The 15,306-nt window shown below is 44.8% G+C and overlaps 1 protein-coding gene across 4 annotated transcripts in view; it reads right to left on the bottom strand.

Moving 5' to 3' along the window:
• SLC44A3 (solute carrier family 44 member 3) overlaps positions 1-15,306 on the bottom strand; it is a 106,991-nt gene that overhangs the window by 71,191 nt on the left and 20,494 nt on the right. For all 4 annotated transcript variants that reach the window (XM_004378767.2, XM_004378764.2, XM_004378765.2 and 1 more), the window contains 2 exons: positions 13,793-13,917; positions 6,187-6,373 (listed from right to left, as the gene is read on the bottom strand). In XM_004378767.2, the coding sequence (XP_004378824.1) occupies positions 6,187-6,373; positions 13,793-13,917 (312 nt within the window). The remainder of the gene's footprint in view (positions 1-6,186; positions 6,374-13,792; positions 13,918-15,306) is intronic.

The following is a 15,306-nucleotide window of genomic DNA, read 5'->3' as shown; positions in this document are numbered from 1 at the left end:
TGTAGCATTTAGATCTTCCATGTCTTTATTGAGCTTCTTTCTGGATGTTCTGTCCTTTGCCGAAAGTGGTGTTTTGAGGTCTCCTACTATTACTGTGGAGCTGTCTCTCTCTCTTTCCAACGCTGTTAGAGTTTGTTTTATGTATTTTGGAACCCTGTCGTTGGGTGCATGAATATTTATTATAGTTATGTCCTTCTTGTGTCTTGATCCTTTAATCATTATATAGTGTCCTTCCTTATCCTTTGTGGTAGATTTGACTTTAAAGTCCATTTTGTCAGAGATTAATATTGTCACTCTTGCTCTTTTTTGAGTGTTGGTTGCTTGGTATATTTTTTCCATCCTTGGAGTTTTAGTTCGTTTGTGTCTTTAAGTCTAAGGTGTGTCTTGTAGGCAGCATATAGACGGATTGTGTTTTTTAATCCATTCTGCCACTCTCTGTTTCTTTATTGGTGCATTTAGTCTATTTACATTCAGTGTAATTATTGATAGGCATGAGTTTAAGGCGGTCATTTTGATGTCTTTTCTCTGTGTTGTTGACAGTTTCTTTGTTCCACTTAATTTTTGGTGCTGAGTAGTTTTTCTTTATGTATTTTCTTTTCATGTTTTTCATTGCTGTTGATTTTGTATTTGCTGAGTCTTCATGTTTTTCTTGTTTTTTATTTTGATGTGTAAGATTGTTGGTTTTCTTTGTGGCTACCTTAATATTTACCCCTATTTTTCTAAGTTTAAACCAGTCTTTATTTCTTTATATCGCCTTGACTTCCTTTCCATATGAAAAATCTATGTCTACATTTTTTAGTCCCTCTTTTTTGTTTTAGTGTTGTCATCTGTTACATATTGACATCTCTGTTTATCTATTTTCATTGTTTTAGCTTTGATTTATTTTTGTGACTTCTCTATCTGGGTTGATACCTGGTTGCTCTGTTCTGTGTTCTAGTCTTGGGTTGTTATCTGATGTTATTGATTTTCTAACTGGAGGATTCCCTTTAGTATTTCTTGTAATTTTGGTTTGTTTTTTGCAAATTCCCTAAACTTCTGTTTATCTGGAAATGCCCTAATTTCACCATCATATTTGAGAGACAGTTTTGCTGGATATATACTTCTTTCCTGGCAATTTTTTTTCCTTCAAGTGTTTATATATGTCATCCCATTGTCTTCTTGCCTGCGTTCTTCTGCTGATTAGCCTGAGCTTGGTCTTATTGACTCTCCTTTGTAGATGACTTTTCATTTATCCCTGGCTGCTCTTAAAATTCTCTCTTCATCTTTGATTTTGGCAAGTTTGATTATAATACGTCTTGGTGACTTTCTTTTGGGATCTACCTTATGTGGGATTTGATGAGCATCTTGGATATTTTCTCATCTTTCATGATATCAGAGAAGTTTTCTGCCAATAAATCTTCAACAATTCTCTCTGTATTTTCTGTTATCCCCCATTCTGGTACTCCAGTAACTCGTAGGTTATTTCTCTTGATATAGTCCCACATAATTCTTGGAGTGTCTTTATTTTTTAAATTCTTTTATCTGATTTTTCCTGAAATAAGTTGGTGTCAAGTGCTTTATCTTCAATCTCACTAATTCTAACTTCTTCTGCCCCAATTCTGCTCCTATGACTTTCTACTGAGTTGTCTCATTCTGAAATCTTATTGCTAATCTTCTGGATTTCTGATTGCTGTCTCTCTATGGATGCTTGCAGCCTATTAAATTTGTCATTGTGCTCTTGAAAAACCTTCTTAAATTCCTCAATTGCTTTGTCTGTGTGTTCTTGGCTTGTTCTGCATTTTGTATAATCTCCTTCCTGATATCTTGAAGAGTTCTGTATATTAATCTTTTGTATTCTGCCTCCGGTAATTCCAAGAAATCTCTTTCTCCAGAAAATTTATTGATTCTTTATTTTAGGAGCTTGCTGAAACCATCATGGTCTGCCTCTGTATGCGATCTGCTATTGACTATTGTCTCTGAGCCATTAATAAGTTATTATATTTATTTATTTTATGTTTGCTTATTGTGTCCTAGCTTCTTATTTTGTTTTGTTTTGACATGCCCAAATAGGCTGCTTGTGTGAGCTAGTTTGATTATTGGTGCCTCTGAAGCTCTAACATCCGGTCACCAGGTGGTATGATCTGTTACTAAGTATGTGAGCCCAGCAGGCTGTTTACTTTTCTTGTATGGATTCAGCTCAGGTGTCCAGGTAGTTGGTCACCAAGTGTGTGGTGCAAGCTCTCACCTACAGTCCTAGACAGGCATGGGTGATTGGTGTAGGCACAGGTATCTGGCTACAGTAGGGGGTCACACACTGAGAAAGGCAAGGGGCTGATGGCTGCCCCTGTGTCTGGGAGGAAAGTATGTCCCTGTTCCCTCAAGTGTGTAGGTGGGTGGGTTTTGCAGCCAGACCATGAGCACCTGATGCTGTTGGCTGTAATGACTAGGGGGTACCACTTATTCTTGGACCCCTGTTACGGATGGCTAGGTGGTGTGGGTGGAGCCACAAGTCCCCAGGCCCCTGATGTGGGCAGGTGAGGAACCTGCTTAATGGGCAGAGCAGTATCAAATGTCACAAACCTGCCATTTCACAGCTAAAACAGGTGAAGTTAGAGTTCAGGTATATACCCTGTTGTACTGTTGTAATGAGGGCCTACGGTGTTGAAATGGGCCCACACAAGTCTATGCAGGGGTGAAAGGCATTCAAAGTCCATGGACCGCTTATGCCTGTGCCTAGGCAAAGGAGCTGTGCCTACCCTGAGTTCCTTGCTTAGGAGAGCCAGCAGATTATTTTTTCCCTATTTGTTAATTTGTTCCCTCTCCAAGACTGGGAGAATGGCTCAGGGTGGGTGATGGGTCCTACTTCCAGCCCAGGGGACTCATCAGTCACTGAAGCCAGCCCAAGACCCAGTGCAGAGAGGGGAGTGGGGAGGTAAATGCGAGAGAAGTTTTTCTCAAATGGGGTGTTTTCAATCCATGCGGTAGGACAGACCGAGGTACTTATCTTTAGCCAATTAAGCACTGCTTTTCACTGATTCTGGATGCCCGAGTACACTGTCTGCTGTTGGGTCTCTCCCGATGTGAAAAACGCCTCCTGAGCGCCACTGCTTGCCTTACCACACACGCAAGCTGATCTGGCCTGAAAGGCTCCAGCTCCCACCGGGTCAGGTCTAGCAACTCCTTGCTGCTTCCAAACTATCTTTCCCTCCCACCACCACTCAGTCCAATTCCTCAACTTTTCCTTTGATGTTCAGGGTTCCTAGATTGTCATATACAATCAATTCACTTGTTTTTTTGGGTCTTTGTTGTAGGAGGGACCACAGGAAGCATCTGACTACTCTGCCATTTTGGCCCCACTTCTGGTAAATCCTAATTTTTATTCCCCATTGTTGTGTTCCAGACACAAGGAGAGTGTGAATTAGTGGAAGGAGCACAGGTCCTATTCTAGAGCTCTGCAATCAGGGAGAATCATTGCACATGCTAGCTGTATGGCCTTCAGCAAATTACTTATTCAGAATCTCAATTTTCTTGCCTGCAACTTGAAAATAATAGCACATAAATCACACAGGGATTGTGATGATTAAATGAGAGACCATAAGAAAGCATCTAGTACAGAGCTTGGAATTAGAAGATTTTCAGTAAATGCTTGTTTCTCTTCATGCATCTTCAGGCCTTCCTTTCTGACCAGTACAGAGACCACTTCAAGTAAGCTAGCTCTTCAATGTTGCTGCAGCTGAGACTTCCAAGTGACCCCCAATATCTGTTCTTCTCTCTTTTCTTGGTAATAAAGCCTGCAATTTTTAACTGCATACTTGACTGCCTAAAATAAAACTAAACTTCCTGACTTCTCTTGCAGATAGGGGTTGCTATGTAACTAGGATTTGGCTAACATGTTTTAAGAGGAAGTGCAGCTGATGACTTCTAGAAGCGTGTGAAGGAGCTTGTCTCCCTCGCTGCCACCTTCCTATTAGGTGGAATAAGACATGGTCATTGGAGACTGAGTGGTCATTTCAGCTATGAGGTGGAAACAAATGGTAAAGAGAGTGGAACAAGAAATAAGTCCTCTGGGTCAACCTCTAGAGGACTATACTGACATGAGACCTCCTTGTGGACTTTATTTATGTAAGAAATTATCTTATATTTTGTTTAAGCCACTGTTGTTTTGAGTTTTTTGTCACTCCTAGATAAACTTCATTCTGATTGATTACAGTCCTGTACCTGTTGGACCAAAGTTCCTTCCTGGGTAATTACTGGAAGTTCACTGCAGCCTTCAGTAAGCTTCCAGAGATCCCCAAAAGATGAGGCTACCCCTAAGACATCTCTGGAGATAGGCGTTTCCAAGGGCTGCAACTTCCAGGGAGTCTGCTGGCCATCTGGAATCTCCAAGCAGTCAGTTAACTCCAGAGGAGAGGGAAGGGAACCAGGTTTACTAAGAATTTACTACATGGCAGTTGTTCTTACATATATGGCCAGAGCCAATAAGGGACAAAATAAACTCAATGAAAACATTAAGGAATTGCATTAGCCTTACTGATTTGACATCTCCTGTGGTTCTTATGTGCCTAGTGGCAGTCTCAGAAAGCAATTACTCTTTTGTCTTCATGTCAGAGTATGATTGTGGGCCTTAACCAAATCACACAGAGGAGTGAGAGAAGATTTAAAACAGTGCTACCCCAAATGTAGCCCACAGACTAGCTGTCACTGTCACAGTTTTATTACTAATATTCAATGAGATAAGGAGCTTGCCCCAGAACGTGGATCACCTGTGTCAATAAGCACATTGTTTTGCTCAGTTGACATTTTTTTCATACCAAGACTTTCTTGATGAAGGAAGCAATGGAGTGATATACATTCTAGCATAAGCTCCTATCTGGTTTCAGAGCAGCTCTCTGAATAGTATTGCTCTCGAATGTGGCCGCCTTTCAAAATATGTTATGGAGCTTTTAAAAAATATAGATACTTGAACTCACCCCAAACCAATGGAATCAGAACCTCTGAGGATGGGGTCCAGGCATCTGTATTTTTATAAAGCACCATAGTTGATTCTGGGGAATATCCCTGGTAGAGAATCATATTTGGATATGACAAGAGGGTGGAGGATAGAACTTTGCCTTTTCAGGACCAAAGCGATGTGAACTTCTGTGTGCATTTTCTTTAAACTTAAGCTGTGTCTGCTGAGCACAACAGAATTTTTTTTTATTGCTGTGCTTTAAGTGAAACTTTACAATTCAAGTTAGTCTCTCATACAAAAAATTTAGACATACATTGTTATGTGATCCTAGTTGCTCTCCCTATACTGTGACAGCACACTCCTCCTTTCCACCCCAGATTTCCCATGTCCATTCAACCAGCTCCTGATCCTCTCTACCTTCTCATCTTGCCTCTGGACAGGAGCTACCCATTTAGTCTCACGTATCTACTTGAGCTAAGAAGCACACTCTTCATGAGTATCATCTTATGTCCCATAGTCCAGTCTAATCTTTGTCTGAAGAGTTGGCCTCAGGAATGGTTTTAGTTTTGGGCTAACAGAGAGTCCAGGGGCCATGTCTTCTGAGGTCCCTCCGGTCTCAATCAAACCATTAAGTCTGGTCTTTTCACTAGAATTTGAGTTCTGTATCCCACTTTTCTCCTGCTCCGTCAGGGACTCTCTGGCACAACAGAATTTTTAACAGAGTTTTTCCTGGGTTCTTCTTTATCACCTACTAATTTGATTATTGTTGTTGGTGTGTGCTGTTGAGTCAATTGTGACTCATAGCAACCCCATGTGACAGAGCAGAACTGCCCCATAGGGTTTCCTAGGATGTAATCTTAACAGGAGCAGATTGTCAGGTCTTTTCTCCCACGGAGCAACCGATTTGATCGGGGTTGGCATATTACTTTGGATCAAATCCAGACCCAGAGAGAAGTGAGAATATTCTTTCTACAGGCCTTTGTTCATACTGTAGTTTTCCCTCAAGCTCTTTTCAGTTCTTACTAAGTATATTCTCTCATGAAACACAAACCCAGTTTCTTTAACACCAATACAAAAGAGGGAAAAGTATTTCCCACTTTCCCCCATGACAGAGCCCCTAACACCATCACTGCTGTCATCAGACACCTCTGCTTGCATGAGAGGTTTGTTCCCTACAGACAGGCTGATGGTTCCAAAATGGTGACGTCCTCTGGGCATGACTTCAAGGTGGTAGGACCCACACCCATTATCCTTACCTGCAGTTCCCAGGCTCAGCAGCACAGCCACCCAGAGGACCCAGAAGAAAATGAGGATGGCAAATGTCCACAGTGGCTGGAGCAGCAGGAAAGGGGAGCTGCTGATGGCTTTATTTGTGACTTGGAAAAGCTCAACTGTCAATTTTATTCTCTTTCTGAGGACAAAAATCAGGATGAGCAGAACCGCCTGGTGAGAAAAAGGTATTAGAATGAATTATTTCAAAATAATGGAGAACTAGGTAGAGCTTTCCTTTTGAACAAACTCAATATTTCACTGACATCTCAGTAAACAGCTCTTTTAAGATAGTGACTCATTATTTTTGTTATAACTGAGCAGATAAATTCTGAGCAAGCCTCATGCAGACACTGAGCATCTACTATGTGCTTGTCCCTATGCTAGATCCTGCTGATACAACAGTAAACTGTCCCTGCTGTAAAGGAGCTTGCAGTTTGGTCAAAGAGCAAGAGAAAATGAGAATAACCTCCTCTAGGGACAGGGTTCTGTCATATAAACCCTGCCCCCCGGCCCCACAGCACCCAAGATACTCAGAGAATGCTGAGGCACTGCAAAAGGACAAGGGGATATGAATATGAGGGAAATGGACAATGATTATGCCTCAAAGTAACCTCTGTGCCTTCTTCTCTACTAGTTTTTCCCTCTCTGTATATAAATATCAGGATGTCTCTCATATTAAAGAAACAAAACATCCTCAGTCCCACATCCCCATCTAGCCACTGCCATCTCTCTCATTCCCTTCACATCAAGCTTCTTCAAGGAGTAGTCTACACTCACCACTCTTCAACTGCCCGTAAACATCCAATAGTCTCCTGAAACTGCTCTCCCTAAGGTCACCTGAAGTGGGGACCCCATGGACCCGCAATGTGACGATGGAAACATTTCAGGTTCTTGCTTGACCTCAGCATGGCATTTGAATCTCTTGTTCACTCCTGCTTTCTTAAAACTTTCTTCTTTGGCCTCCACAATATCTCGTTCGTTCTTCTGGTTGTCTCCCATTTCTTCAGTTATTGCTTCTTGGAATCTTTTGGGGGCATTTCCTACTCCTTTGTGGTTTCCTACTCCTAGATGCTGGTAATCTTCAAATCAAAATCTCCAGACCTCACCTTTCTCTATCTGCTGGATGAGTAAGCATAGCAATTATAGACAACCTGACCTGAACCAAATCTTCTCTTTCCCTTATATTTCCTACCTCCAGTGGCCCTAGCTTTTCTGAACCCTCCAAAAATAAGCCTTACGTGCTTCTATGTTATCCTGTACTTATCCTACTGTGGCAATCAACATATTCTACTGTAGATGTTTACTTGTCTGAAGTTCCCATTAGAGTTAGCTCCTCGAGGGCAGAGCCATTCCTTATTGTCAAGGACTTGTCACAGTGCCCAGCATACAGCACTTTCCCAATCACCTCTGACTCAGTTTCACAAATACCTCTCAATTCATCCTCTCTTCTCTATTCCCACTGCTGATGCTACAACTCAAACTTCATCCTCTCTCATCTCCTCACTGGACTTCTGCTTTTAATCCCTGAGCCCCCACCCGAATACCTCCCCCATCCCACAGCTGGAGGCGCCTCTGTAAAGGCTAAAGCCAAGGATGTCACCTCCCTAAAGGGTTAAAATCCATCAATGGCTCCCTAAGGCCCTCAAGATAAAGACCAAACTAATATAATGGCACACCAGGTCCTTCCTGATGTGGCCCCTCCCTGCACCTGAGTCTCAGGCTTCTGCCAAGGGAACCTCCTGCAGGTCTCTCTCCTACTCATGTGACCCCATCCTTTCCCTTGGCCTGTGATGCCCCTTGCCCTCTTCTAGCCAGGCTTGGGCATTCTTGCCGTCAAAAATCTCACAGTCAAGTGGAGGAAAGACAGAGCACAGGACAGTGGGATAAACTGCAGAAGCAACTCCAGGAGCAGAGGCCCCTGACTGGGCCGTGGGAGTACCAGGAGGGGCCGGGAAGACACTCAGAGGAGACCTTTAAGTCTTAAAGGCTAAGGAGGCATGTCCACCTCTGTATTCCCAATGCAAGCAGCCCTGGTGATGCAGTGGTTAAGCACTCAGCTGCTAACAGAAAGGTCAGGAATTCGAACCCACCAGCTGCTCTGCAGGAGCATAAAGATTTATGCACAGCCCTGGTAACACTGTGGGACAGTTCTACTCTGTCCTATAGGGTCGCTATGAATCAGAATCGACTTGATGGCAGTGGGTTTGGCATTGCCTATCACAGAGCCCTGGTGGCGCAGTGGTTAAGAGCTCGGCTGCAAACTAAGAGGTCGGCAGTTTGAATCCACCAGCCACTCCTTGGAATCCCTATGAGGCAGTTCTACTATGCCCTATAGGATCACTATGAGTCAGAATCGACTTGATGGCAATGAGTTTGGTTTGGTTTAATGCCTATCACAATCATCAAGGAAGAGAGACCTTTTTGTTTGTATTATATTAAAAATAGTAATGAAGCAAGATGATATAATCTTTAGACAAATAAACTTGGCTTCTAGCCCCTAAGGAGAATGCTAATGTATGTGTATATCTAAATGCATGTATATTTTACAACTTGTATGTTATACGTACATGCATATAGTGCTCTTCTCTGGTTCCAAGTATACTACCAGGATGTTGATTAGCAGTGATAAGCCAACTCTAATGCTTTACTTTCCCCAATCTCAATGGAGACCAGCATTACCTAGTAGGGACTGGCACTAGGGGCATGGGGCTGGGCTGTGGCGGGCAGTGGAGCTGACTCACCACCCAGGGGCCACACCCTGATTTCACTCTTTTGGGCTCTAAGCTTCAGGGAGCTGTATTTCAGGCTATCCTTCTGGGCTGATGCCCTGAGGTGAGCATTTAATACCAATCACCCTACTTTCTTCACTGCTGCTAGTGGTTCTATGAACACCACTGAAACAATACTCACAAGTGGCCCTCATCTTCCCACAGCAATGTTCTCAAGTTTATTTGTAAGGCAGAAGACCAGGAACACACCAGTATATAAGAGGTCCGGGCAGTGGACAAGGGTCTCTTCAGGAGTCAGCCCACTAGGTGAGGCTCTCAGGCTCACTGCTGGCTCTAACACAGGGAAGGGAGGAGCTGGGAGAAAAGTGAGCAAGAAGGGAAGAGGGTTACAGATGTTTCCCCTCCTGCCCTCCTTCTGTTTCCATTCTTCTTCTGCTAACGTTGGCTTTCCCTTTTCTTTCCCTTCTCTGGGAAAGAGAGAGTAAGATGGGGAAGTGAGGGAAGGAAGAGGGGCAGCAGATAACTTCTTTCCCCTTGGAGACAGGCATGGGGATTGGTGCCCGAGTAGGGGGCAATAACTTGGCTTTCTCTTCCCATCACTTCCCTCATCCTATGCAGGGCTCTGTGGGAGCAGACTGGGCTAGAGGAGGGGTAGGAAGCAGGGACAGTCAGCGGCTTTCTCTGGTCGTGGCCCGTCCACTTTCTCCCCAGCCAGCTCAGCTTCCCGGGACTCGGCTGTCAGCTGAATGATGACGGCCTGCCAGGCAGCACCAGGGTGGCTCTCTCCTGGGAGTATGGAGCTTCCAGGGGAAGACGCCCCCACAGAGGAGGGAATTCCTACCCCTGTGGGCAACCCTGCGATAGTATTCCTACTGACAGATGAGGAGACTGAGGCCTAAAAGGCCAAGTCACTTCTCTTTGACTTGGTCACACAGTAGGTGGTGTGGGCCCGAAACCACCAGGCCCAGGCTCATTCTCTGTGCCCATGTCATGTTGTTGCTTTGTCAGTCATCTGAAGATATGTGCTGTCTTGTGTTTTATGTCTTGCTAGATCCACTTCTTAGCACAAGGCCCTGGGTGTGATACCAAAACCAAACCCACTGCCACTGAGTCGATTCCGACTCGGAGTGACCCTATACAACAGAGTAGAACTGCCCCATAGGGTTTCCCAGGCTGTACATCTTTACAGCAGCAGACTGTCATATCTTTTTCCTGTAGAGCAGCTGGTGGGTTCAGACTACCTATCTTTCGGTTAGCAGTCAAGTGCTTAACCGCTGCGCCACCAGGGCTCCCACTGCCGTGGAGTCGAATTTTCACTCATAGCGACCCTATAGGACAGAGCAGAACTGCCCCATAGCGTTTCCAAGGCTGTGATCTTTACGGAAGCCGACTGTCCCATCTTTCTCCCGTGGAGCAGCTGGTGGGTTAAAACCGCTGACCTTTTGGTTAGCAGGCGAGTGCTTAATTAGTGACAATGGAGAATCTAGGGCTCTTATGAGAATAAGGGTTGGGCTACCTCATCCAGCAACCAGCACTTAGTAGGAACTCAGTAAGTGGAAGCTACATGTGTGCCAAATGCACAGTATGCGAGCTGTAACTCTATTCTACCTACTGTACCAGCCATTATAGGATCTTCACAGACAGGTGAAATGGCCCCTCTTTCCTCTCATGGTCTTCCCTTTCCCTAACCTTACTCTTGATGAAGAGGAGCATCTGACCCCTGCCCCTGAGATCTGGCAAAAAAGTTGGCATTTTTTTTCCCATATAAAAATTTATACATACATTGTTACGTGACTCTAATTGCTCTCCCCATACTGTGACAGCACACTCCTCCTTTCCACCTGATTCCCCATGTCCATTCAACCAGCTCCCAACCCTCTCTGCCCTCCCATCTCACCTCTGGACAGAAGCTGTCCGTTTAGTCTCTTGTATCTACTTGAGCTAAGAGGCACACTCCTCATGAGTATCACTTTATGTCCCACAGCCCAGTCCAAACCCTGTCTGAAGAGTTGGTCTCGGAAATTGTTTTAGTTCTGGGCTGATAGAGAATCCAGAGGCCATGCTTTCTGGGATTACTCCAGTCTCAGTCAGACCATTAAGTCTGGTCTTCTTACTAGAATTTGAGTTCTCTGCCCCACCTTTCTCCTGCTCCAGCCGGGACTCTCTGTTGCATTCCCTGTCAGGGCAGTCATTGGTGGTAGCCAGGCACCATCTAGTTCTTCTGGCCTCAGGCTGATGAAGTCTCTGGTTTATGTGGCCCTTTCTGTCTCTTGAGGTAATACTTCCCTTGTGTCTTTGGTGTTCTGCCTTCTCCTTAACTTCAGGTGGCTGGGACCAATTGATGCAACTTAGATGGCCGCTTGCAAGCTTTTAAGACCCCAGATGCCACTCACCAAAGTAGGATGCAGAACATTTTCTTAATAAACTTTGTTATGCCAATTGACCTAGATGTCCCCTGAAAGCATGGTCCCCACACCCCTACCCCTGCTACTCTGTCCCTCAAAGTGTTTGACTATATTCAGGAAACGTCTTAGCTTTTGTTTAGTCCAGTTGTGCTAACTTCCCCCGTAGTGTGTGCTGTCCTTCCCTTCACCTAAGATAATTCTTATCTACTATCTAGTTAGTAAATAACCCTCACCCACCCTCCCCACCCTCGTAACCATCAAAGAATGTTGTCTTCTATGTTTAAACCTTTTCTTGAGTTCCTATAACAGTGGTCTTACACAATATTTGTCCTTCTGTGACTGACTAAATTCACTCAGCATAATGACCTCCAGCTTCCTCCATGTTATAAGATGTTTCACGGCTTCATTGTTGTTCTTTATTGTTGCATAGTATTCCACTGTGTGGATACACCATAATTTGTTTATCCATTCATCTGTTGATGGGCACCTAAGTTGTTTCCATCTTTTTGCTACTGTAAACAGTGCTGCAATGAACATGGGTGTGCATATATCTATTCATGTGACAGCTCTTACTTCTCTAGGATATATTCCAAGGAGCGGGATAGCTGGATCATATGGTATTTCTATTTCTAGCTTTTTGAGGAAGCGCCAAATCAATTTCCAAAGTGGTTGTACCATTTTACATTCCCACCAACAGTGTGTAAGTGTTCCAGTCTCTCCACAACCTCTCCAGCATTTATTATTTTGTGTTTTTTGGATTAATGCTAGCCTTGTTGGGGTGAGATGGTATCTCATGGTAGTTTTGATCTGCATTTCTCTAATGGCTAATGATCATGAGCATTTCTTCATGTGTCTGTTAGCCACCTGCATATCTTCTTTGGTGAAGTGCCTGTTCATATCCTTTGCCCATTTTCTGACTGGGTTATTGTCTTTTTGTTGTTAAGGTTTTGCAGTATCTTGTAGATTTTAGAGATTAGATGCTGATAGGATTTGTCATAGCCAAAAATCTTTTCCCACTTTGTAGGTTGTCTTTTTACTCTTTTGGTGAGTCTTTTGATGAGCGTAAGTGTTTGATTTTTAGGAGCTCCCATTTATCTAGTCTCTCTTCTGGTGCTTGTGCATTGTTACTCATGGTTCATACTGCGTTTATGCCAGGTATTAGGGCTCCTAGCATTGTCCCTATTATTTTTTCACGAACTTTATCGTTTCTGATTTTATATTTAAGCCTTTAATCAAAAGTCGGCATTTTAGATCCACCAGCCACTCCTTGGAAACCCTATGGGGCAGTTCTACTCTGTCCTAAAGGGTCGCTATAAGTTGCAATCAGCTCCTCGGCAATGGATTTTTGGTTTGGTGTGAAGACAAAGGAAGCCCCAGAGGGCTCAGGGAGGAACCAGGCTCTCTCCCCAGCTCCAAAACCCACTTCCTCTTCCAAGCCCAACAGCCTCACAGCCCTGGCCTGGGATGCAGGGGGTGCCCTTCCTCCTCCAGCCTCCTTCACAGACTCTGACTCAGCTGTGGGCCTGGTCCCTGCCTGAGGCAGCACGCCTCAGACAGTTTACTATGCACATGTTCCCTGAAGCAGTTTATGCATGTGTAGAGCACAAATCTGAACACTCATTGTTGAAAGGAGAAAATGCGAAGACAGCACCATATATGGGAATTAATAAGTTTTCTTAGAAGAGAGAATTGAGTTGGTGAGAGAATCTGCATTTGCTGAAAGACTTCATTGGCTTGTGGAGACCCCTGGGCTGTTGCTCCTCCATAAAACGGTTAGTAAGCAATGCACCCACAAGGGTGACTGTGTCACCTGAAATCAATTCCCAACCCTCTAGCACTTCTAATGCCATGCAGGGGTGACCTGAATGAGTTTTAGTTGCCAAGAACCCTTCCCCAATGACCTGTATCTGCAGCCGCCACATTCTAAGCTCGCCTGCTTTCCACTAGGGAGTTCACTGAGGAGGTGGCAGGTTCTCTGAAGACCAAAATAACCCAGCAACCAGCAGGTTTGGAAACAAAGGGCTCTGTGTGTTCAACAGTGTTGGGAGCTGTCCCACCCTGAGAGAAGAGCATAGATTGGCTGGAAGGAGATGCCTCACCTCACGAACAGGAAACAGGACTTGTCATAAACCCTGACTCCCTCCACCCCCACACCGGCGGGTGTCCACCTTACAGCCACGTGGGGGTGAAAATGGTACAACAGCGAGAATAACAAATCTATCTCTAGGAGATGGCAGAAATGACCTGGACAGACGTAAGACCCTTTTTCTTATTATTTTTTAAAAGTTTCTATACATTCCTAAGCAGGTATCTCAAATCCAAAGGCAATGAATCGTGCAGGCACATTTTGAGGTAAAAGAAAAACAAATCCTAGCTGTCTTTGGCTAGAACTCAATTATTTACATTCCAGAGTTCTGGCTGGCCACTTGACCCACTGATGGATGGGTGTTTCTTACCGTGATAACTGTAGATACAATAGCAAACCCCAGCAGGCACTTCATATTTTCCCTTTCTGTGTCCAATTCTGTGCTGAGGTCACTGGTATAGTCGTAATACAGCCACCATAAAACACCGCAGACAACTGGAAAACAAAACACCAGTAATGCTCAGCAAACACGCCATGAGGTATATACCTTCCCCAGGGTGGAGACCATACATGCATACATGGGAAGTCTAGCCACTGCTGGCCAGCCCAGTGGCCCTGCTCGGGCTGTGGGGCCCAAGTTCCTGGGGCCTTTACAGGTAACAGCTACACCTCGGGAGGGGCTGGGCAGGGCCAGGCGGCCAGCGCGCCCACAGGGGACCCACTGGTCCTGTAGCTGCTGCTTTTCTTTGGGAGACCCATGGAGGTGACCCTAAAGCACAGGCGCTTCCTGTGGGTCTGGGTGTGAGCAGGGAGCAAACTGCACTGATGGGATGATGAGAGGAACAGCATGAAGAGTCCAAAGTCTAGAATTCTCAAACCAGTCCTGCTGGGGGACAACTTCCTGTGAGAGCCTGGATGTTGGCTTCTCCACCCACAACACTGGGAGGCTAACATGCCTGTGTGAGTCGGCTAAGTCAGAGGTTTGTTCCGAGCATACAACTGTCAATTCTCTGCACTTAGGTACTAAATGCCACTTTATGCCACATCCACAGTAACTATAGGAAGGTCGCAGTGGCCTTCACTAACTGTGGTTGGGGAAAAGCGTCCCTCACGGGCCATCGTGCCTGTCCTCCAACATCAGGGACAGTCCTGTACCTGGCAAGCTGCAGGGCTCTAAGTTGTGAAGGGCAGAACCATTTGTTGAGGAGAATGCAACACTGTGGTCATACCAGTTATTAAACATTAAAATACTCCATAAAAAAAACCGAACCAGTTGCCATCGAGTTGATTCTGACTCATGGTGACCCTACATGTGTCAGAGCAGAACTGTGCTCCATAGAGTTTTCCAGGCTGTGGCCTTTTGGAAGCAGATTGCCAGGCCTTTCCACTGAGTGGATTTGAACTTCCAATCTTTTGGTTAGCAGTTGAGTGCTTAACTGTTTGTGCCACCCATACTGGTTGGTAAATAGTTGCTACCTGCAGCCTCCTGAATGCCCTATCACTCAGATACCCTTTCCTGACAAGCCCTAGATCAACCCACCTTTACTAAAAGGACACAGTGGAGGGTCCCCAGGGCCTGGTCCAGTGCAGGGCCTGTGTCTGTTCAGACTGGTCGCAGCCTTTGTATGACAATTGTGGGCACACACATGCCAATGGGCGATGTGCAAGTACAGAAGAAATCTTTAGAACGCTTCCAACAGTCATTGGCATTCCCTTTTATGTTACGGACACCAGGGTCATTCAATTGGTAGGCTCATCTCAGAGGCGGCGTGGTGTAGTAGAAGACATGATAGATTGGGCATTAATTTTGCTATTATCTGCAAGACATAAGCAGCTCCCTTGGTGCTCTCTGGGCCTGAGTTTTCTCATATGTAAAATAATGGG

The sequence above is a fragment of the Trichechus manatus genome, unplaced genomic scaffold (assembly GCF_000243295.1).
Source record: "Trichechus manatus latirostris isolate Lorelei unplaced genomic scaffold, TriManLat1.0 scaffold00058, whole genome shotgun sequence".
Lineage (NCBI taxonomy): Eukaryota > Metazoa > Chordata > Mammalia > Sirenia > Trichechidae > Trichechus > Trichechus manatus.
Note: the sequence above shows the minus strand (reverse complement) of the source record. Positions and strands in the feature narration are given on the sequence as shown.